General features: G+C 37.7%; 1 protein-coding gene across 4 annotated transcripts in view; it reads left to right on the top strand.

The window, feature by feature from the left end:
* The window catches only part of LOC130656712 (hydroxyproline dehydrogenase-like), a 29,262-nt gene extending 5,302 nt beyond the window's left edge, over positions 1 to 23,960 (top strand). Inside the window, exons 1-9 of one of the 4 annotated variants that reach the window (XM_057459625.1) lie at positions 2,538 to 2,610; positions 2,709 to 2,905; positions 2,981 to 3,036; positions 16,193 to 16,257; positions 16,441 to 16,545; positions 17,013 to 17,093; positions 17,837 to 17,983; positions 18,130 to 18,401; positions 23,672 to 23,960. In XM_057459625.1, the coding sequence (XP_057315608.1) occupies positions 2,745 to 2,905; positions 2,981 to 3,036; positions 16,193 to 16,257; positions 16,441 to 16,545; positions 17,013 to 17,093; positions 17,837 to 17,983; positions 18,130 to 18,401; positions 23,672 to 23,933 (1,149 nt within the window). In that variant the 5' untranslated portion in view covers positions 2,538 to 2,610; positions 2,709 to 2,744 and the 3' untranslated portion in view covers positions 23,934 to 23,960. Of the gene's footprint in view, positions 1 to 2,537; positions 2,636 to 2,708; positions 2,906 to 2,980; positions 3,037 to 16,192; positions 16,258 to 16,440; positions 16,546 to 17,012; positions 17,094 to 17,836; positions 17,984 to 18,129; positions 18,402 to 23,671 lie in introns of those variants that run through there. The other 3 variants (XM_057459626.1, XM_057459623.1, XM_057459624.1) reach the window with 3 other exon arrangements.
* The last annotated feature ends 763 nt before the right edge of the window (positions 23,961 to 24,723 follow it).

Genomic DNA, 24,723 nt, shown 5'->3' with positions numbered 1-24,723 from the left:
ATTTGATTTTGTTGACACACAAAAGGCATATCAGTCATTTTGAAATGAACTATTGTTTGATCATTGCTAATCATTACGTAATGTTATTACTTATTAACATTCGATTGTTTTCTCAACCAATGAGATTTACCGAAACTGACACGCGCTAGAATTAAAAAAGACAACATGAATAGGTTTGCAGCTGATCACATCACGAATTATTTCAATCAATGAAACAAAAGAGTTCAATCTCCTTCTTTATTTCTACCTCCATGGTTATTCTGATGTTTAACAAACAACGTATATAGCTATATGTTAATTGTGGTAAAGTATGTTACCATAATTACTCGTTTAAGCGTCCTCCTTCCAATAAGCCTTTCCTTTCAATACGCTCCAATCCTAAAAATAATATTATTCTAAAAACATTTTAGTATGCCAGAAGTTTGTGTCTTTGTCAGGAAAAAACATCTATTCAAAAAAAAGAACAACAGTGAATTTGTTTTGTTTTTATTATTGTTATTTTGTTAACATGTTGGCATTTGCCTCAGCAATTGTCTAGTACCAATGTGGATTAGGAAGGGTATCCTTATTGACTGTAATAAACTGCAAATCTCCTTTTAAATTTACATAAACAAGTATGCCACTATAGATATATTTTCTTGAGTGTAAATTTAATGTCTTATACTTTTTAGAAGTATAGCTATATTGTCAGTGCCAGATAAGTATATAAATTAGTTTTGCAGACACGAATATGCAAGCAAGATTGAGGAATAAAAATACATGCGTAAAAAATGTTATTGGCGTATAATTACGTTTAAACGTAATTTACATTCAAGCATATGTGTACTTTATCTTCTGTCTCCAATACGTTTTTTTATAAATATAAAGTTATGAAAACAACCATTCCATTGTAAAGCAGTAGTGATATACATGAAGAAAATACAATGGCAGATTATTGTTTACATTTATGTTTTGCTTTCATAAATGCTACAATGTTCATAAGTAATGTTTTGTCTTCATAATTTTGAGGGCTGTCTTTACACAAATGTGGAAACAGTTTTAAAACAGAATGAAGATTTAAGTACGCCAGTAAAACAAGGGTTTAGCAAACCTTTTTTCTTCCAACACAAATACGAAATCAAAAATTTCAATCAGAATAAATAGAAAAAATAGAATCAAGTGTATCAAGCATAGCCAGATAGCATAACTCTTAAAAAATGACTTCACTAAGCATTTGTTTGGCTAGCGCTAGCTACTGACAATTTTGAAGGGATGTTTTCCAATATTCAGCTCTCTGAAGCTTTATTAGATTAATAGTGATATTTTCTAGTCTGTCTTTACAAGTTGAAAAATAAAGACTCCTAATTTTGTCAGCATTAATCACAAGTAATAGTGCTTATTAAAACTACAATCCTGGACAATTTTATTAGAAAAGGCCGATTTTTGGCATCAAAGAAAAAATGAATTAAAAGTAAAATTAATCAAAATAAAAAACAACGCCATTAAACAGAGTTTTTTCGTGTGGCAGTTCTCGGCCACCATACAGGAGCCTGTTTTGAGAAATAACTCTCTTTCGAGGCGTGTGTATAAAACAAAACTCAGGATTGTTTGTTTTCACTTTCTCTCTTTTCGATTATCAAACTTCTGCTAGTTTCTATTTAAATATCGGACAAAATAGCTTGGCTAAATAAACAGTATGCACTTTACCAATAGAAATTAAACATTTCGGGATTGTTAGAACACGGGAACAAAAACAATAAAATGTATACGAAAAAGTAAGAGAGAAAAGAGTGGCGAAGGATAATATTTTTTTCGCTAAATCTATATACTGTGTTTTCCCCAATAAGCGAATTACGATGTGTTTTTCCAGCGTAATACAGTTTTGACAGAATCCTTACAATTTTTTCGACATTTGCGCTAATTTGTCTCGGAAAATTATTCTAAAAGGTGAATTACATGAGCAAGTAACAAATTATTCAGCGTGACCAGTGTTTACAGTGATAGTCTTTTCTACCTTACTCCTTCGAATTCCTTTTTTTTCTCGTTAGTGAAAATGTTAGGGGAAAGAGGAATCAATGCTGGATTTCTTGGCTACTTTATTTTATGTATAAAGATAGATTGCAAAAATATCCTACTCCGGGGTTTTTGGTCTGTTATTTATAATTGCCTTGTATGATATGTTTGAGCTTTTAGTAGCTGACTAATCTCTATGACATTGATTAATAAATTAAACTAATCGTTACCGCCTTAATAAATGCGCGGGCTCCTTTTTCATACATCCGCAGCATGACTATGAAATCGCCCACGGATAGAATACGGCTATTATTATAGATATTAGTCTTTAGCCCATGAAAAATCCACGGGTTCGCCAGTCTGCAGTTTTTCGCCTGTCGTACATATTTCCCATAAGAGTATTTCGTTCATTATACAATTTTCCCTCATCGGTATTTTGTGAATTTTTTAAACAGAACATAATACGGTTATTAATAAAGAGATTAAAGCTGTAGATGTTCCTACAATCACATTTATACGTTCTTTTAATCAACTATAAGTTGTATATTTTTATGCTGGGGGTTAACTGGCGCAAATATAGATTGTTATATTTTGTTGTAACAAGTTTTGATTTAAAAGGTTTGTTCAGTTTAACAAAAGACAGGTGACCATGCTTACCACCCCATATTCGACGCCATTAAAAAGACGTTTCTTATTATTAATGACATTCCGTTTAGATTTTCCTGATTAGTGACCGGTTTATATGGAGACCGATGATGCACAAAGTGATGGAAGCCACATTCTACGGCCAGTTTGCTGCAGGAGTAACAGTCAAAGATGCTGAAGAAAAGGCCGAAAAACTAAAAAAATCTAGCATCCGATCAATGCTATGCGTACCAATCGAATCTATAGTAAATCTAAACAAAAATGAAAGGTAAGCGTGCACACTGCGTGTTAAAAAATTGAAAATAACTTCATTGTTTTTTCAAAACTCTTCTACTCTCTATAGTGAGAAAACTGTAGAAAAAAACAAAAAAGTGGTTGAAGATTGTATTCAAGCAACAGGTGATTCTTAATTTTTTAAGCCTCAATTATGTTAACAGCCTTGAGAAAAACGCATTAACAATTTTTTTTAAAGGAAGTGGTACTTGAAAAAAATGGGTAATGAACAATCATATAAACAATGGACAATAAACAATGCAAATAACATTAACAAATTCTTCTTTTTATATAACAATGTCAAATCAAGCTAGTATAGGGATGGCTTATAACCAGTATTTTCAAAACACCACGGTCAAACTCTCATAAAAAATATCATACAGAATTGTGCTTGTGACGTCACAGCTGATTATCCAATACAAGTCCCTATTATGCTGCGCGCATCAAGGTAAAGTCCCTAAATATGCTGTGCTTAGTCATGCATATTAAATCATACAACAATGAGTAAAAACAGTTTGTGACGTCACAACTTTTCGTCACGCCCCATTGCACAAAATTCCGCTGGCCATCAACGAAAATCTATTGATCATCAACGCATGCGCAGTAGCATCCAACATACCGACCAAACCAAGGAGAAAAAAAGAGGGTTGTAGTGATAACATGAGTTGGTTTAGGAATGCACCAGATCATATCAAGACCCAGGACATGTGTAACTGGATAGTTGAGGAAAGGCCCAACATGTTCGAATATGTCCCGGATCAGTTCAAAACTCAAGACATGTGTAACAAGGTTGTTGAAGAGGTACCTCATATGTACGACTTGGATCGAGGATGTGCCAGACCAGTTCAAAACGCAGGACATGTGCAACAAGGCCGTTGAAGAGGATCCCTATACACTCGAGTATGTCCCGGACCGGTTCAAGACTCAAGATAAGTGCAACAAAGCCGTTGAGGAGTATTCCTACCTGTTCGAGTATGTACCGGACCGGTTCAGGACGCACGACATGTGCAACTGGATAGTTGAGGGGGATTCCCATTGGATCGAGGATGTGCCAGACCGGTTCAAAACGCAGGACATGTGCAAAAAAGTTGTTGAAGAGGATCCCCGTCTGTTCGAATATGTCCCAGATTGGTTTGTTACTTGGGACATGCGTAGTAGTACTTCCTTTGAGCCCGGATTACTCGATGCCTATTGTCAGGAAAGCGGGGAAGACCAGAGTTGGGAAAGAGCTGTTTCCGATGGCCTGGCATCCGACAGGGCTGTGGACTGGTGCTTTTCGGAAGATGAAAAGGCAGATCTTGAAAAGTTGTGGAGCTTCTAGGTTATCTCATAGCCCCTCGAGGTTATAAGATAAATGGAACAATGCAAGGACTGTGAACGGTTCCTCGATGAGTATGATAGATGTACCTGCGGACGTCGGTTCGTGGTACGGTCTAAAATGCTGTGCTGGTACTGTTATCAGGAATATATCATTTATAATGGGGGTAGTTGTGTATGTGCGAGAAGAAGCAGTCCTTTGAAGTCGTTTGAAATTCAATAAAGAAGATGCTGAAATTTGAGAATGAGCTTGTCAACCCCAGAAATTTCTACAACTTTGCGTGTACTTTTACTGATCATATCATCGTGGGCTATTTGACGGTTTCGGAACTTATCCTTGCTAATGGGGGTAAGGATTAACGTTAAATTGTAGGGTATCATACGAAAGACCTTGTAGTAGCCCTCAGGGTAAAAACACCTAAAATCTGGTCTCCAGGAGTCACCCGATACAACGCCAGTGCAGTACCAGCGATGAGTCTTTATTTCAAAAAGTACCCTGACTGGGTTGCGAAGTATCTGGTCCAGGATCGAACAATTGATATCTCAAAACTTGACAACGGAACCAGTCAAAAAGGATCGTTGCGTCAACGCCAAGCTTAAATACTACAAAGGCGCGATCACAACTAAATTCCATGGTCAAGCAGTACCTTATGAACCCTGCCAAATCAGTGCCATCCTGGCTATATCATCCGTGTATATGCAGGGCAAAAACTACTACCCTCAGGTACATGTTGTGGAATGTCGATACAAGAACTTCAAAAAAGAATGGTTGCTGAGTGAGGATTAAAAAAACCCATATATTTTGTAGGTCTTGAGGCTTGTAAGCAGGTGGGGACTCTAGGTAGCGCTTGCATATTGTACAGATGCTAGTTTTTTTAAGACGTCGTTTCTGCCTTCTTCTCGGCCTTTCGCAACTAGCTGGGCCCTTTCGCGTTCATTAATAGCGTCCACAAGCCGTTTAAAGCGTTGACGTATCTGTTTCTTCAATAGAATATACCGTTGCTTCTCCTGCATGATCAGGCTGAACTCGTAGTCTCTGATAACCTCTACCGCCTTCAAGATAAGATTGACTATGTAATTCAATTTCGACTCCGCTAATAGCCTTATACTGTCATGTTTCTTGGATTTAACACCTAATCTCCTTGAAGCGTTCCGCAGACCAGCCTGCCCTATACCTACGGCAATCGTGATACCCCCATGGCTGTACAGAGAGGAGCACCAAGACCCGTGGCCAAGACTCCTATTCCGACCCCGGAGGTGATAATACTTACACTCAACAGTCCATGGTCACAATACCTCACCCACGTACCATGCATTTTGAACTTTTTTGAAAGCCCGTCCCGCTCTTTAATCTCACTTCGTAGACATTTTTCAATCTCTCCAATCTTATCAAGTCTATATTTCTGGCTTTCATGGAATCGTACTCCGCAGGTGCACTTAGCAAATTCGGATAAAGCTTGGTTACATCCATTTATTCTATCAGTAATTGTATCGTGATTCCAGTAAACGATACATTTTTGTTGTGGTGAAATTCGTCTGTCAGCATAACTCGAGGCGATCCGTAGAACCCTTCAAAGGAAGGTATATCGGAGTGTCAAAAGTCCAGATCACCATGTCCCCCAAGCATTTAATTCCTTGGTGAGAAGCAAAGCAAGAATTTTAGACCAACTGGGGATAAACAAGCCTCAATCTTTGGTAAACATCAGTCCTGTAGACTGCATCATAGTCGCCGCTCGTGTAGTATTTTTTACTGGGATCTTAGGTTCAAATATCGTAGGTTTTTCAATATCGGTGATGTAGAGTTGCTTCATCCCTTTCTTCTTAAACAAAGGATGAATATCTATTCGTACAACCCCAAGGCAAAGTACAAGTCAAACAGGGGAGAATGGCTCCTTGGTATTACAAGCCTAGAGCACCAAGACCTGTACGTGTCTACAGAATCACATATTCCCTGGCATATCCCGAGTTTACCAAGTATGCCATCAAAATTCCCACCAATTTGTTGAATGACCTTGTCAGAGTGGGTTGGACAGTAAAAAGCCTTAGACAACTGGAACATTCAGATTTATTTCGCAACGCATTGCGCAACTACGGCATTAGGCATCTCCAACAAGCACATGAGAGGCTCCAAACCCCTTGTCAACTCGATCTTCAAATTTCACGTCTATTACCACATGCGTCGTATATTGGCAAGAATGAAGGTACCCATGCCGTATGAAGACGGTTTTCATCAATATAAAAATCGCTACTCAACCTCTGGATACGCACAGCAGATCATATCCGACCGTTCATGGGGGTACCAGGCAAACAACTGCTTTTTCTGCCTTCGAAGGTTCTTGGGTAAGGCAGTATACGATTGGGTCCGTAGCCAAAGACTATGCTTGCGATGTCGTCTTGAAATAGCCAATTCAAGCAGGGACTGCCGTTTTTTATCGAGGTCCTCATTAGCAGTACAGTCGTCGACGACGAATAATGTCTCTTCACCTGCCAGCAACGACGACAATTTTTGAATCCATTTAAAAAGCTGATCTTTGGGATTGATCAGAAACACATAGTCATCCTTCCAGAGGGATGCCCTCTCGAGGTATGTTTTATTCCAACGTATGGTAGGACAGAGTATGACTATGTTTTAATAGTGTTGCCTGTATTCATTTTCAAGCAGGTCCAAAACACGTTGTGTTTTCCCACACGATGTGGGCCCTGTGAAGATTGCCGTATGAGGCTCTTTAATAACGTTCAACATTTATTGATAACTGCCATTTTTTTATTATAGACCTTCGGGATAGTCTACAGACAATCGATACAAATTCACACTTCGCCGTGATTGTTCACCAAAGACCCCTGACAGACGGGGCAGAACTTGGTCTTTCGAGTCTTGTATTCGAAGGGTAAGGGGTCAAACGATAGCCCACCATCCAGGCACCGCAGCGCCCTACGAAACCTTTTGATGAATTGTGCTTTTCCTGGCTGATGGGGCAAGGCTCAGGATTAAAGAAGGATGCCTTGATTGGTGTTTTCAACAGCTCGGCGTACCGAGGTATGATGTCGTATTTGAACAGAGTGTAGAGACGTAGGTAAAACTCGTCTTGTTGGACCTTTGTAATTTCTGAATCAATTTTGATGGGATCTACCTCCATTTACTTTTTGGGCACGATGCTGGCGGAAATCCACCCACGTTTTACAGCCATTTCACGACTAGCTTTCCCTGCAAAAAAATACCCCACCATTTTGAGAACATCGTTCGCCCGAAGGTGAAACCTAGATCGATCACGGTTTCATACAGCATGTCCAAAATTTCCTTCTCTTTAGGGCTAATGTTACTTTTCATGTGTGCTTTGCTTGTAGTCATTTATTTAATGCATTCGAAAAATATCGATTTGAAGTTGAATTTGGCCCTGTTTCCCAGGCTCAGGTGCGGGGTTCTGAGATTTGGGGGCAACTCTGTACCATACCCCGACCCATATGGCAAGCACGGCCAGCGTCCCTACACCGTAAAGGTAGACAGACTGTACGGAACTTGCCTCGGAAGAGGCTTTGACTGTAGGCCCTACAGTACCTTCTTGTTGCCAAGTTGTTCTTTTCTTTTCTTCATCAGTGCCGCCAATTTGTGGTCTTGCGCTACCCTTCCCGGATGCTTTACTTGTTTTACTATGACTCTCTGTTCTTCATCCATTTCTTATAAGTCCTAGGACCTATAAGAAATTTTACTACCTGATCCTCAAGGATCCTTCTCTTTAGCTGCCGCCTCATCCTCCTTTTTGCTCATATGCCGGGCTGTATGCCCGGCCACCAAAATAGGCGCCAAACACCAGCCTATCGCACAATAGACGAGTACGCCGAGGTCCGCCATAGCATCCTTAATTATGGGGTCCTCTTCGATGTCATTACGTAAATCCTCGACATTGTCGATCTCCACAAAATTTCCAATCAAATTTGCGTATAGATTGACTACGTGAGTAGTCAACGCTTTTGCGGTCCTTTCCCCCTTCTCCTGTAATTCTCGTTGTACATACTCGGCGTGTACCTTTTTCAATGGCCTCATCAGGGGTCTTGTCGATAAAGCCTTCTGTACATTGTTTGGGTAATAAATGCCCCTTGGCCCTATGGATGGGTTCCTACAAGACCTGGCGTTTATCCGTGGGCTTTTCGACATGTTCAAAGCCTGATTCTGCAGAATCAAATACTTGTGCAAGCTCTATCATCTTTATTAATAGTTTTTTGTATCGAAAAAAACAAAACGCGATCAGGGCATAAGGTAGAAGTATAGCGATTAGTAGGCATATGTCCATGTTTATTCATGCTTCAACCGCAAGCGGAGAGATATGTACCCCGTCGTCATGTACAACCCTCTTATCGTAAAACGCTAAGAGACCGAGCTTGTTTAGTTCGTATGTAACCATACTTTGGTTGTGCACCTGGAAACTTACATTTTTGGCCATGTCTAGACCACCCTTTAACGTAATCATGTACCTAGACCAAGTCACGGAATTTTGTTTTTTTGACATGCCCTTACACGAAAATTTCGTACCAGCTTTACCCTCCACAAAATAGTACTTGGCTGTCAGGGCAATCATCCAAAACCCGATGAATTCCGCTTTAAATATCCCTCCTGTTTGACTCGAGTACTTATCGGTGACGAGCCAGCTTTTCACGTCTTTGTCATACTCGCCAAGTAGTTCAGGGCGAACGACATTCCGCAACTCTTCCCCAGAGATGGCAAAATAGGCACAATCGGTGCCCATATACACATACTCAAAATCTCGACGATCCACGTACTTGTCTAGAAAATCATAGTAAAATTCGAGCATGTGAAGTTTGGCTAGCTGATACACCGCAATACCACACTGGTAGGCTCTATCGATAGTGCACTTGTGTTCTCCCCTTATTACCTCATACGCATCCCCGATCTCTTCGAGGTCCTCGAGGTATTGACTTCGGAGGGCTGCATCAACCTCCTTTTCATCCCTCGTAAATGTAGTATTTGCGTGCCTCGCTAGGCCCTCAATCATTTTGCCGTAGAACGAGTTGCCTTTCAACTTTGCTGTATCCCTCGCAATACGTTTGGCGGGATCTTCATCAGCCTGTCGTCGTGCATCAGCAATCTCATTAGGAAACCATACAAACGGCTTACCTCGAGTGTTCTTGAGGAACTGGTAAAAGGCAGTCACCTTAAGCTCATGGTGAAGGTACCATTTCAGTAAGGGTGTATACAACAAGATCTTTTCCAATTTTAGCAACCCTAGAAGCTTACGCATACCCGAAACACGCTTGCGCCCCGTAGTTTTCAAGTACTCGTGCATATGCTCGGGGATTTGATCGTCAGGTATTTCTTTCACCACAAACAGGGGAGCCATTTCGCTGAATTTGTCACGCAGATTTTCGAATACCTCAATATCAACCTGCGCAAACCCAAACAACGATCCATCTCCCACACCTCGCGTTAGTAGCTCTAAGTTATGGGGTGTTGTTGGTAAAGCTACCTTGATCAGCTTTTCCTTTACACAAGGAAAGTCTTGCGTCAGCGTACTTGGGTATAGCATATTTGCGTCGTACCCTAGAATGATCTTGCACTTGTGGGATTCCTCGTACACGTGAGATCTTATACCCTTCATGTCTCGTTCGTGATACCTACAGAATACGATTGCGGGACCACCCACCATCCCCGTCCGCAAGAAGTCGCAGGCCTCATTCCTCATACATTTTTCACATGCTTTCCGTACTTCTTTGCAAGCCTTACAAGTTTTGCTATAGCAAGTGTCTTCGCACTTGTGCCTGCAGGGTTCCCCCGGAGTGTACAACTCCAACTTAGGGTTCAGCCGTAGAGACGTGTTCAATACGTAACGCATCGATACGCCTGGAATACTTACCGCATCCTTCAAATTATCTATCTCGACATCGTAATACTGCAACCTCGTCCTGACCACGGCTTTAATGAACGGTTCCACATCGGCTAGGTTGTACTCACGCAACCAGTCGCAGACGCAGCTTCGCCTGTAACACTCAGCGCAGAATGTCTCGTACTCTTCGCGAGATAGTGTGTTTTTCCCTCTTAGCCGGCTGTATCTTTTTTCGCCACCTTGTGCAAGTTCTTCGACAAAATACCGCTTGATCAGATTGATGTCGTACTTGCCGCTGTTAAACCCTATTACAGCTACTTGGTTTACCCACTCATCCCACAACTCGCGGTTCTTTTTAGATAACATATCAAAATCGTCGGGCTTCGGGTACATTCTCTCGACCTCTTTCACAATGAGAACATGCCTCTTTTCCAGCTCCTTCACAAACTGTTTAACCAAAACCTTGGGGTACTCGTGCTCTATGAACGTTGGGTCTCCATTAAAACTATCGGCAATAACAATACTTATGGGAACATGTCTCGAAAGGTATGTCAGATAAGAGGTTTGCTGGTAATTTAACGGTAGTAAGAGGGCCTCAAAATCAAATACAATGTAATGAAGATATGGTCTAAATCCCTTCTGAAAATACCTCTTCATTTTGGGTGGTTTCTTACATTCCCAGGCCGTGACGAGGTTGTAGCCCTGTTCCAATATCATCCTTTCCTCAGACTGGGTTGCAGTGTAACGAGTCCTGTCCGCTTTGGTTCTCCCAGGCTGGCAGGGGCATCCGTACCACCTGCAGCCGTTGTACTCGTAAACGGTTTTTGTGATAGGCTCATACCCATCCACTTTCCGCTCCTTCTTACCATCACTTATAACGCGTTCACCACCATGTCCACAGAGTGCATGATTTATGTCTTCCAGTTTCCTTTGACATGTATTCCACCCATTTTGAGGCATCGTAGCTAAAACCTTTGTCGTAAAAGACCTTCTCGGCCTTTCTCGGCATTTGTTTCACCTCCCCCCCCCCTTTGCAAATGATCGTCGTTTTGACGGCCTTGCATTCGTTCCTCTTATGCCGCGTGAGATTCCAAACCTCGTTAAAAACTTTGCCTCGCATTGCCAATGTTGGGTCAGCACATCTACATCCTTAATGTAAAAACAGTGCCCGTCCAGCATACCAAGATTGATGTCTAGCATACCAAGATTGATGTCTTGAGTGGTGTCTAAACCCTCTTTGTACTGCTTTTAACCATAGACGAGTCGCTATGGTGCTTTCTCAGAGTTTGTCTTGGGCTCAAATACGCTGATGTTGATCTTGAATTGTTTGGCAACGCCTTCCAGATTCACCAGCTTCGTAGGTCTCACATCTTTACGTTTTAGCTTGGAGTCCTCGTAGTAATCTCGACCTAGCGCAAAGGCTGGTTTTGTTAGAAACTCCATCCCTCGTTTTACATTAACTCTATCTCTTGCAGATAAGCATCTCCAAAAGCATAAGTTGTCCGTTCGTTCTATTTTACCGTCCATGGCGTAAATGCACCTCTTGTTTCTCAACCGATCCGGGAGAGGGTCGCATTCATAGGCTCCCCGGGTCTCAGCGGTCCTAATAGGTGGTAAATACGCCTTAGTCCAAAACTCGCCATCCTCCAGATCAAGACGCTTCATCTCGCATTCTTCTACCAACGCTTCGATTTCCGCTATACTTGATAGTGACCTGGAGCTCTTCGTTTTGTGGTAGTCAGACACACCACCTCCACCTTTGTAAGTATCACAGCTGAAGCTGTACACAACCTTAACGCGCATGTCTATATAAGGCGTGATTTTTTGCATGATAGCGTCCTTTAATAGTTGGTTCAAATGCTTGTTGAACCGCCTTGTTTTGATCCTATTTCCATCTTCCCTGACTTCCTGTTTGACCTCATCGTGAAGCGTTGTCCCTCCCGAAATTTGTTCCTTTGCCTTGTTATAGTAGAAGGCAACGTGCAACGTGCATTTTTAGGCGACATCATAAGGAAAATGGACACATCCACTTTGCTTGTCACAGACACACACACACTCTCCGTATTATTATAAATAAACTAGTCGATAAAGCCGGTGGAGAAATCCACTTAGGTAGAAGGACAATGAAAAAATAGGTTGTTTTAGTTTTTGTTGTTGATGTCAGCAGTGCCGATACAAAAAAAATTGGCAAAATTTAATTCATTCGTTGCCTGTAATGTGTAGAGGTTGAAACTTTGATCTAAATAACGACTTACAGACAGACAAACACACACACACACACACACACACACACACACACACAGTCTCTGTATTATTATAGAGACTAGTTGTTAGCCTTTCCATTTTCTAGTCCTCAGATCGTCTGTCCTAATACATATCATAAACATCTTTATTTTGTGCATACTTCAACCTCAATCCCAGGTTCTGTTGTCTCTTTTTGCATATCGGATGGCGAGACAAACCTTTTGTCAGACCTATCAATAAGCGCAGCACCGATCAGAGACAAAATGTCCTGGAGACGAGGTTTGCTTAGTATAACGTAGAGATTAGGTTACTATTTGGAAAAAATATATATACTCATGTTTTATACCTCCATGATATACTAAAAAAATTGACTAAACATGTAGAAAAATTCACGGGGCCGCACAACAGCAAATTATTTAATCCGCGGAAGACTCGAAATAAAGCTAACGCATTAATCCTCCCTTAACCAAATCGATGTCCATAAAAGGATTTTAACCAAGATTTCTAAACGGGGATGCTCTATTTACAGCCTTAATGAATTACGATGATGTTATTCTTTTCAAGTTCATCATTTGCAGCACTTATTTACTATTTCATAAAAGATGAAGGGTCATAGTTGCAATTGCGAAACCAAATATATTACCGATTCCTGAAGAAGGACTCGTTATCCCCGTCTTCATGCATACTTCGTACGAAATAAAAGCCATTGTATCCAAAATGGGAAATGTACCAAAATAAGAATGCAATTATAAATCATTGGATCTACAAGTCATAATGAATGTCAATGAGGAAAACTTGCTGTAACCAGCTGTCTCTGTCAATGTTGAATATGGTATTGAAATTTAGTTAGATGAAAAGCCCGAAATTATTGAAATTGATTAGAGTCATAAATATATTAAAATTTTTTTTTCTTTGTTGGGTGGCGTCAAAAAAGTTAAGTAAAAAATCACGGATCACGGAGTAAAGGCCAGCGTAAAAAGAATCAGCGTTTTAAGGGCTAATAAGTCATCAAGAGCCAGGTGCTATCCACCGCTAAGAATTATTATTTCACCTGTGACTTCAAAGAAATTTATAACTCGTTGAAGGAGACTTTTAATAAATTAAATTACGCGTTCTCGAAAATTAGGTCTCGTATATTCCACTCTCAAGGCTTGTGAAATATATAAAAAAGAACATGTGCGACAACTACTGCATATGACTTATCTAGTAACTTTTTCTAACGCCCTGGATTCAAGCGGGCACACGACGTTTATTTAAGGTTGATTCGACGTTGAATTCTGGTTTTTTCAACGTTGGGTTCGCAACGTTGATGCGACCGATGTAAATCCAACGTCTTTTTCAACGTTGGGTTCGCAACGTCGATGCGACCGACGTAAATCCAACGTCTTATTAAAAGTGGGTTCGCAACGTCGATTCGACGACGTGAGTCCAACGTCTTTTCAACGTTGGTTTGCAACGTCGATGCGACCGACGTAAATCCAACATCTTTTCAAGGTTGCTTCTGGACTTGAATTCAAAGGTCGCATCATCAACATCTTTTCAACGTTGTTTTCTCTTCGTTTTTTCAACCTGAAGTGATATCAACGTTGATGCAACGTCGAATACAAGCCGTTGTTTCAACGACCATAAAACATGTTTATTCAACATCGCGCCGCAAAGATAATTTCGCTGACGTCTTATCGACGTTTACACCACATTTTAGTAAGATTGTTTATTTATTTTAGTTCATCTCAGCTGGTTTGCAAAGTTATATTTCAAACAAACGTTACAATTTAATAAGGAGAATTTAATTAACGCGAATTTTGCGCCTCGCTAATTTCCTAGAATAAGATAGCTCATACAGATTTATTTGTATATGTAATTGCACGTTTACGAGTGCAGTTAGGAAATAATTGAACGAGTATTTTCCGACTCCGTTAGGACGAGGATAAATTTAAAAAGCAAAAAAATACGAGTTTGATTATTTCCAATTGCATGAGTAAACGTTCGACTACGAGCTAATCACACAATGAACTATTAAAACGCGAGAAAATAAATATTTATGGGTATGAATCCAAAAGCAACAGTAATTATTTTAAACGACAACTAAACGCTTTAGAAAGTATATTTTTTTCTATATCGAATGTTATTATTTCTCTTGTTCAGATTTAATGAAAAACACATTATTGTTTTATGACCTTTTATTACCTTATTGTTTTATGGGCTTTTTTATTATAGTTCGAATTTATAACATTATATATTTTTTTTAATTATCGGCGCACCTTAAAGAGTGCAGTTAAGATTCTAGAGTGTAATTAAGAAATAATTGCACTCCGCAGAGTGCAATTACGATATAATTTGCACTGTAGAAGAAGCGCCAAACAAGAAAAAATAAGTTATCGTGTGATTATCACGATAATTCCATTGCATTTGTCTAACAACGCCGATGACAACTTTCAAGTCAATAACCCTTTTTTACTTAAGTTATTCCACTTTTTATAAGTAGATATACAATAGGTAAACATAGGTTATTGAGATTTATTAACCCAAGGTGATTTATATTCAACGACGCGCAGCGGAGTTGAATATAATATCACCGAGGGTTAATAATCAAATAACCTATGTTTACCTATTGTATATATGTTTTATTATATACCCAAAAGAGATTGTTATAATTAATATTACTTGTTTTGTTTTGTGTTTGTTTTGTTTTCGTTTCATTTTATAGTGTAGATCGAAACATTTTTTTGTGAAATCGACATGTTTTACCTATTTTATGGCGCCGTAGATTAGTGGTTATAGCTCTCGTACTCTGTGCGGGAGACCGGGGTTCGATTCCTCTTGACGGCGATTCAACATGGGCGAGTGAATGTTACCATAGCCCCGGGTTAACCCAAGCCATGTGAGGGAAATTGGGAAGATGGCACACTGTGTGGGCCGTTGGATGTTGCTGGGAGTTGTCTAGTAGAGCGCGGGCCCTAATTGGGTCTGCGTCACTCAAAATGAGCATTAAATACTCTAGGACTCTCCATCTAAGCCATGGCCCCTCCTGGAAATAATAGACAGGGTATATCCCTCGATATTTGTGAGGCTAGCCATGTAAAATATGCACATCTATCTATCTATCTATCTATCTATCTATCTATCTATCTATCTATCTATCTATCTATCTATCTATCTATCTATCTATGTTTTCGAAATGTTGTTGAAAACTATTGTTACGTCACAAGCATTGAATAATACGGGTGGAATACGATTATTTATTTAATGGCTGTTTTTGCTTACGGGTATATAATAATACTTTTTATACTTCAATCATTTTTTGTCACTCTTATATATGTTGACCGCTTGACTAATAACTGTTCACGGGAACTTCTTTTGTAAAAGTGAAATGACAGACGAAAGGTAAGTTTCCGTGGTACTGCTACATTCGAAATCTCGAGCTATTTTCTTTTTATCTAGCCAAATATAATCTTCTACTTGCCAGATTTTTCTTCTATTACTAGTCAAAACTTACCTCTAACCTGGATTGTCCACGTTAGCAATAACTTAACCGTTTAGGAGAAAAAATAAGATTGTGATCAACAGGCAGCTGTAGGAAAATATAGAGAAAAAGCTCTTAATGCGTACCTAGTGTATCTAGTGTTATCTATTTATAGCCATGTTTCAACATTTTGTATGCATTAGTTTTACAAAGAAATTATCTTTTTACATTTGTTCGTGTGTTATAAACTATCCTGCATGATACTTAACAATTGAAATCGTCTACTTCGTTAGCGCTGGTCATATCTAACGAGAAGAAGCTTTGGGAACGAGATTAGCAAACTGTAGATTTCCAATATAGATAAGGAGAAAAAATGAAGTTGTATGAAATATGTTTTAAGTAGCATTTTCTAATGACTTAGCTCATGTGGAGGCTAATGGATTCGCGCAAGTCAAACTAACAGCCTTGTGTGACCAGGATGTACTGGTAAGGAGTTTTAAAGTCATATTAAACTGCATTTCCACATTTTATTGCAAAGTCATTATACTGGCAAAACGTGTTAGTGCGGAAATTGTACACACAACAGTTCAAGCTTACAATGTCAAAAAAATTAACTATATACTATAAATAAACAAAATACGAAACTGATAGGTGCCATCTTTGTTTTAGCTTGAAATGAATAAGTATTTATTACAGTACGAAACAAATCATCAAGAAACCGGTGCATGGAACGTCAAATCGATGTCGTCTTTGCTCGAAAAACAAGACTTACATGTAAGTAAATTCACAAATATAAGGAACAGAGCGAATGTCAAACACCTTTCCTGAACTAGTTTTCTTTGGTGTGCCGCAGCTCTTTCTTAATTTTTTAAAAGAAAATGAATGTGGCTTTCGAAATCGTTACCTGAATTATTATCAATTTTATACGGCAAACAAACAACCTGCTTACAACAGGTTTTTTAATTTGGTACTAATTGGCCTCGCTCGAAAAGAAGGCTTTGATCATGACCATAATGCCACAAAAATAGCTCTTTCTCATTCTGGGTTTAGTTGAAAATTTATACACACACCATTATAATAAAGCTGAATATGATTTTAAAGTCCAGAATCAGTATTCCGAATTTTATAAAAACATTAAATTCAGGAAACATGTGTAGTATTCCGATTTGGTCGTTTGAGCACTGTATTTGAAAAGAAATTATCACTCCGATTTATTTACGACGGTAAAGATATTTTTCTAGAAACTCTACATTCCTGAACTATCAACAAATTCGAACAAGAAGCTACAAAAGCTTTTTACAATTGTAGACGACCTTACGCAGGTATATATAGATTGTAGCACTTATTCGGTAAGGTAGACATCTGGGTCTAGTTTTAAGAAAAAGTAATGTATGGAAATTTGCACTTTTTCTAAACGGTGCTTATATTTTACGAACAAAAAAATAAATCAAATTTTCACTAAAGAACTCACTACATTTTATTTCAATCTCTGATTTTTCTTCTTGTGCAAATTAACATTGATATTTATACTAGCCAGGAGACCCAGCATAATTTTTCTTACCACCAGGAATTCGGAATAGTTAAGGTGGGAAAAGTTACGCTGGATCTCAAACGATATTTCTGCGGTCAGAATACTGACAGCGCTTTTTGATTGATTAATTCTATTGTTCTTTGCTTACGTGTCAATATCGGGAAATCGTTTGTTTTGAGCGCGAATGGCCTCACTCACCCGAACAAATATAAATTAATTCTAAAATTTTTTAAGAGGGTAAGACGTGACCACGCCAACTTTGTGCTGATTGGTTAATTGTAATGCAGGGTTTGCTATGAGATGGATTTGAATTTAAGGGATTTCCTCTGACATTTGTTTACGTCTAAGCTCTTGTTTGAGGATAACTGAATTTAAACACCGACTCGAGTAAGCAAGTACATGAAACTAAAAACAGCAATAAAAACAACAATTTGTCACTTAATAAATACTTGTATTCGTTGTAGTTGTGTTATTAGGTTGAATCTAGTAACTTCAAGCTGAAAAGGGCCGTTTTTAATAATTAATTATGTTTAGAAGTGCGTTGAAAAACGAACAAGAATAATGATAGATGGCGAACAAACGTACATACAAGCAGCGTTGGGATACATCATACTTGTTCTCCAGGCTAAATTTAACAAAGATACAGCCACTGTTTACAACACATATCAGTGTTACAGAAAGGTGAGGGTAACCCGTACGTATAAAAGAATGAATAGGAGAAATATTGATGAAATAACTGATCCAATGTATCTTAGTCAAAAAAGCACTGTCTGCAACCTAATATTTTAAGACAAATATTATTTGAACGAAAGTGTATACAATTTTAGGATACACTTAAAAGGATAAAAGCCGACCACGAATTGGGAAGCAAGTATGGTTTTAAAATTGCTGGGAAACTAGTGCGTGGTGCATACATGTCTTTAGAACGTCAACTTGCCAAAGGAAACAACCACGTGGATCCGATAAACGACACCTACCAAGATACGACTCATATGTATCATTCGGCTGTTGATTATCTCCTTCCTTATGTCCGCCGGCAAGAGGTAGCAGTTATGATAGCTTCACATAATGAAAGCACAGTGGACTACGTAAAAAACAGGTGAGACACACTACCTGTTATCTAAACATGCAATAAAAGCCAACTAAAAGTTGTTTAACATAATTCAAATGGAAAAACGGCAAAAATTGACTAAAAACTACGATTTTTTCTGTTTTCATGTAAAATCCGAAAATATTCGGGAAATTAGACAAATCACGTGTTCACAATTTACAGAATGATTCCTCTTGATGAAATAAAGTTGTTTCGTGATTTTCAATTTCTAAGGATAATGCTTCCGAAAGTTACTATATTTCCCTTATTACAAGGGTGATTTCGAGAAGTATGGGACCTAAAATTTGGCAGTCTGGTGTCTGATAGATAAATGCGGTAGCCTATTAGTGCCATTTATTTTGCTTTACATGTGTCACCCTAAGTAAAGCAAAAAAGTTTTACAACGAATAAGTATGCCCCACTCATGAAGACATAACGCAAGCAACACATATCTAGGAAATAATAAAGGATGTCCGTATATGTTCTTATTATTCTTCCAATTTAACGACCTGTGACAAATAGCTGAGCGTGTAAGTTGAAAATTTTTAACATGCACGCTGAACTTTTTACGCGCCACTTACGCTCAGTTTTTGTTGAATGGAAATCGGCGTTTAATTTGTCCTCAAAATAAAGGATGATTTCCATTCAACAAAAAAGGGAAAATTTAGATAAATAATTAAAAAATCTTTTTTACATTTTCCACAATTTTTTTGCAACTCAATCATTTTAAAGCAATAATATAGATGCAACATTGCTTTGCTATCTCTATTTGTTAAAGACTTGCTAAGAGCTAAGAGCTTATTCTTCTTTCTTACTTTTGCACTCAGGGATAACTACTGTAGGCAAGTCACGCAAATTTAGATGAATATTCTTCCCTTCTTAGCAGGTTCGGTTAATATTTAACGTTAACTGAAAACGGCAATGTTTATGGTTGCTCATATGTAGCAACGGCTCATTATATCCTATTATACGATAACATATATGATGACTATATGGTGACATATATGATGCATGAATGATATATATGATGTGTGAATAATATATATTATGTTCGAATGATATATATATATATAGTGTATATGATATATAGTGTATATACAGACATGCAAGCTCATATATATCAACAGTTCATTATGATACATATTCACTCACTAAGAAAAGACAGCTATTGGGACGTTGATTCTGGTAATATCCCTCTGCAAATGTTGCTTGTAAATGTCGGAATAAAATTTTGAGTCTATGAGAAAGAAAGAAAGAAAGAAAGAAAGAAAGAAAGAAAGAAAGAAAGAAAGAAAGAAAGAAAGAAAGAAAGAAAGAAAGAAAGAAAGAAAGAAAGAAAGAAAGAAAGAAAGAAAGAAAGAAAGAAAGAAAGAAAGAAAGAAAGAAAGAAAGAAAGAAAGAAAGAAAGAAAGAAAGAAAGAAAGAAAGAAAGAAAGAAAGAAAGAAAGAAAGAAAGAAAGAAAGAAAGAAAGAAAGAAAGAAAGAAAGAAAGAAAGAAAGAAAGAAAGAAAGAAAGAAAGAAAGAAAGAAAGAAAGAAAGAAAGAAAGAAAGAAAGAAAGAAAGAAAGTGCCAGCACCCTATAAATTTCTAGTGTTCTTATTATTTTTTATATTATTGTAGTCGTGTAATGCAAATATGTATATATCTCTTTCCACCTTTTGGTTTCTGATGGAAATTTTTATCTAAATTTTGATGCCAATGAAACAATGTAGCTTTTCTATATTACTCAAATATCGAAACATTCATCGTGATTTTTAACATTCAACCATGAGATCGTTGAAGTCTGGAAGGGTACTTTCCACCAACCTAGAGATGCAAAATTAAAAATTTCCCACTCGGCGCCTACCGGCGCCTCGGGTAGCCACTATATAAAGCGAACTTTATATATGTAATTTTTCTATATAAACCGTAGTCGTCATATAGTCATGATTAACGCCCCCTTTTACTTCTAACCAAAATATAAAAGATGAAAGAATGTAGCTAGTTAAAAATCACAAGTAGTGTGTTAGCTACAATCGTGGACAAAATGAGACTAAGGCAGTTCTTTACTCATTATCCAAATATGGACAAAACAGTCAAATAGTCAATACTCTGCAGCCGGCAGGCTGCATAGTCGCTACTTTTGCACACAAGTAGGCCAGGCTGAGAGCGTTGAAATGTTGCTAGTCACATTCTTTAGCACGCCTGCACACCGAAATAATTCACGTCGGAGACCACGAAAGCCCCGAAATTCGTGATTAATGGCCTTGCTGATGTCAGCAACAATTAGCACATTTTAAGAATTTCGTATTTACCAAATAACATAAGATCCGAAGTCCTAAGTCCACTCTGAACATTGACAAGTTCAAGATGTGTGAATCTAATATAGAATGAGCCTACGCAATTACTTGTGGTGGCGAACTTCGAAATTTGTTGTCTTGTCCCAACATATTGTGACCACGATTGTAGCTGGGATAATTCGATACCATAAAACAAAAGTACCTCCTTGTCCCTCATAGGTAGCTAGAAGCCTTAAAATACATATATTCAAGATTTGTATAGGAGACAAAGATCCAACTTAAATTCAAAAATATACAAGAAGTGTTCGCAAAGCACAGCACATCCTTCTATCCTTTCCACTGTTGTGCTCCATGATATGAAAACTTCAAATCGGAAAGACCCGAGACGAAATGAAACTCGACACTTGATCATAGCGCATCACATAGCGCGGACCTTGGACCTCAAACATATTATATGGTCAGAGAGAACGTATTATATATGTGATCAGTTACACCATATATATGGTCAGTTACATCATTAAGCGTATATATGATGAGTTACACCTCATATATATGGTGATTATATCATATATATTGACATCTATAGTGCATATATGAAGCGTTGAATATTGCCACATATGAGCAACCATAAACGGTATAGAAAATTAAGCAAGAGTTCATTTCGTTAACCAGTTTGAATATTGAAAAAACGTATTAAAACAGTTGAAGAACTTCTCAGAAAAACAGACAATATACACTTGAAAGTGTATTACGGAGTTTCATACCGCGCAGGTCTGGGCACTAGCGAAGTGCTTGTAGGGACAAATTTTTATATCCCCCGCAGAGCGTAGACATTTGCTAAGAAAAACATGCAGTACGAAGAGAATTATTCACTTTTTCCTTTGTATTTTTACTTTTCAAACTGGTGCAATATATTGATTTTACAATTATTTAAGGAAGGATACTCAGTATTGACATGAAAACTTATTTTGGTAGTTAGTTACATCACAAGTTTTAATATTGTCTTAAAAATATCACAGTGCTGATCAAAGAGGGATTGCTAGCATGTCATTAATGATTTATATAGCTACTAGTACAGCCAAAATAATATTGCTCATTAAACACAGTAAAGAAAACAATGGGTTTTTTTCTAAACTAATAGTTTCATGCTCATTAAACAGATGCCTAGGTAGCTATAATATTAAAAAGCAATTCCAAAATTTCTTATTTTGTGTTTGCTAGAAACTTTATTTAACTAACCAGGGCGGAGCTACCTACATTTTTTATAAACCAAATTAAAAATATATAAAAAGCTGGCTGTATCAGTCTCGTAGTTTTTGTTAGCTAGGGGTCACACTGGGTCACTCATATATATCGTAGCCTTATTCATACAGTAATCAGATATATAGGTGGGTAAGTGCCCAGATGCTAAAAATAGGATCATAAAAACTCATTTCTAATATCACTCAACTTAACAGTGCAGTTCAAACACCAAATTAGCCTTAAAAATTGCTACGCCTCAATTTTGCATTGGAATAATTTTAATCTGTAAAGTACAAAGTTTCGACCGCTGCGAAATATAAAATAAAATAACATACTGTGGTTAAAATTAACAAATTTAATGGAAAATAACTTTTTAAGCAAATTTAGTGACTTTAACTGTTTTCATCAAATATTTTCGGTTGCCAAATTTTTCTTATGTCAATGTACTAAAATTACTATAGCTATCACAAAATTGTGAAAGTGGACCTTGCCTAAATTTATTCTTGCATTTTACCAAAATTAAGAACACAGTAATACAGTGTAACATGCTATTATATATATCCCTTCCTAGCTAGTTATGTAATATTTATATACAATAATTCCTAACGAAAAGTCAAAGCCAGTCATTACATCATTGAAGTGTGTATTTTATTTTCAGTCGACTTCATCTGTGTTCTTTTTTATATAACTAGTTAGCTATACCTTGCAAATAAATCCTTTATTAATGCTCTTCCACGTTAATCCATGTCAAACTTGCAGATCCATATATAGCTGTCTAGCTATAGCTTACTGTAAAAAAACTTCCTTTAAGTCTTTCTATAGCTAGCTGTAGTTTTTATTTCTTCTTGCCAAAGTGCACTGATAATGATAGAATAGTGTTTCTTTTTAACCATTACTTTATTCCTCACAACACAAAATGTATGGTATATGTAGCTTGCAACTTCAGGAAGCTAACCCCTTAAACCAACATCAACAATATGTCTTCTCTTGCCTCTCTATAAAAGTCAGTAATTTAAGTTTTCTTCGATTCCAACATCTTACCCATGTCAATATACCACAAAGAGGGTTAGCAACACCATTTAAACGTGTTATTAAAAAGCAAAACGTCAGTTAAAGTAAAAAATTAGTTGAAGAAACATCAGGCAGGATTTTGCATTTCTGCCTCTTTTCGCAGCACTAACCAGAATAGTTGTGAAAAACTGACCATGAAAATTATTTGGGCTATCACGACAAATGAAAACAAGCCAAAAATTTGTCCCTACAAAGCGCTTCGCTAGCGCCCAGACCTGCGCGGTATGAAACTCGTAATACTGCAGATCTTATTCGGTCTCTAATTAAAAGGGAAAGTGTTGTTAATTCAGGTAAAATTAATACGCCGAATTTTTTTCTTTCTGGGATTCCTTTTCAATTAATTGTTAGTAACAAGACTTGAAATATTAAGTTGGCTGACCAACTATTTGTCGCTGGAATGAGCTGTCCTAAGATTTCATTTTTGCCAGCCTAATGACAATAGTGACAGTAATGGTGACGAATATAAATGGGGAATTCGCTATAATTTCGTTATGATAATTTATATAAAAGTTTTATTTTCATTTGACTTGACTATCTCAAAAGTAGTTTTTAAATTCGCGTAGCTTTCTAATACTAAAGAACTGTCATTCACGAAAGCTTCACATTTAAACTTAAACTTAATAAAGCATGTTTATCAATTGTTAAAACAAATGGCTCTATTATAAAAGAAAAGTTTTATATCCTAGGATGTTAGAACTTCAAATTGCAAAAGACTCAACAGCCATATGTTTTGGTCAGTTATATGGGATGTGTGACCATGTCTCGAACCATCTTGGTGAAGAAGGATACGAAACATATAAATCACTTCCATACGGCAACATTGAAGATACATTGTTATATCTTGCTAGAAGGAGTCATGAAAACAAAACCGTCATCGAGAGGACAAAATTTGAACGTTTGTTAATTAAAAAGGAACTAAAAAGAAGAATTTTTACATTGGGTAACTAAGCTTAAATAAATACCTTTGCTGTTTAATCAACTGTCTAATTTTTGACCCAAGCGTTTATTTATTTATTTCACAAAAAGTCATCATCCACACATACTTGACTTGAAAAAAGATTTCAAACTGGTATGCGTTTACTTGCAGAATATTAATTCCGACATAGCAAATTGCGATAATAACGCTGTTGATCCTGTTCGACTGGAGTACTTATCGGTAACGAGCCAGTTTTTTACATCTTTGTCGTACTCGCCAAGCAGTTCAGGGCGAACGACATCTCTCAACCCTTCTCTGGAGATGTAAAAATACGCACTGTCAGTGTCCATGTAAATGTACAAGTCTCGTCGATGCACGTACTTGTCCAGAAAATCATAGTAAAATTCGAGCATGCAGAGTTTGGCCAATTGATATACCGCGATACCACAATGGTAAGCTCTATCGATAGTACACTGTGTTTGCCTTTGTATGCTCGTATGCATCTCCAATCTCCTCAAGATCCTCTAAGTACGGGCTTTGCAGGGTTGCATTAACCTCCTTTTCATCCCTTGTAAAAAAGTATTTGCATGCCTTTCCAGATCTTCAATTATCTTGCCGTAGAAGCTGTTCCTTTTCAGCTTGGCCTTATCCCCCGCAATACGTTTGTCGGGGTCTTTATCGGCCTGTCGTCGTGCATCAGCAATCTCTTCTGGGAGCCATTTAAAGAGCCTACCTCTAGCATACTTGAGAAACTGGTAAAAGGCAGTCACTTTCAGACAATGGTCAAGGTACCATTTTAGCACAAGGGTATACAGTAGGATT

This window comes from Hydractinia symbiolongicarpus, chromosome 9 (assembly GCF_029227915.1).
Source record: "Hydractinia symbiolongicarpus strain clone_291-10 chromosome 9, HSymV2.1, whole genome shotgun sequence".
Taxonomy (NCBI): domain Eukaryota; kingdom Metazoa; phylum Cnidaria; class Hydrozoa; order Anthoathecata; family Hydractiniidae; genus Hydractinia; species Hydractinia symbiolongicarpus.
Note: the sequence above shows the minus strand (reverse complement) of the source record. Positions and strands in the feature narration are given on the sequence as shown.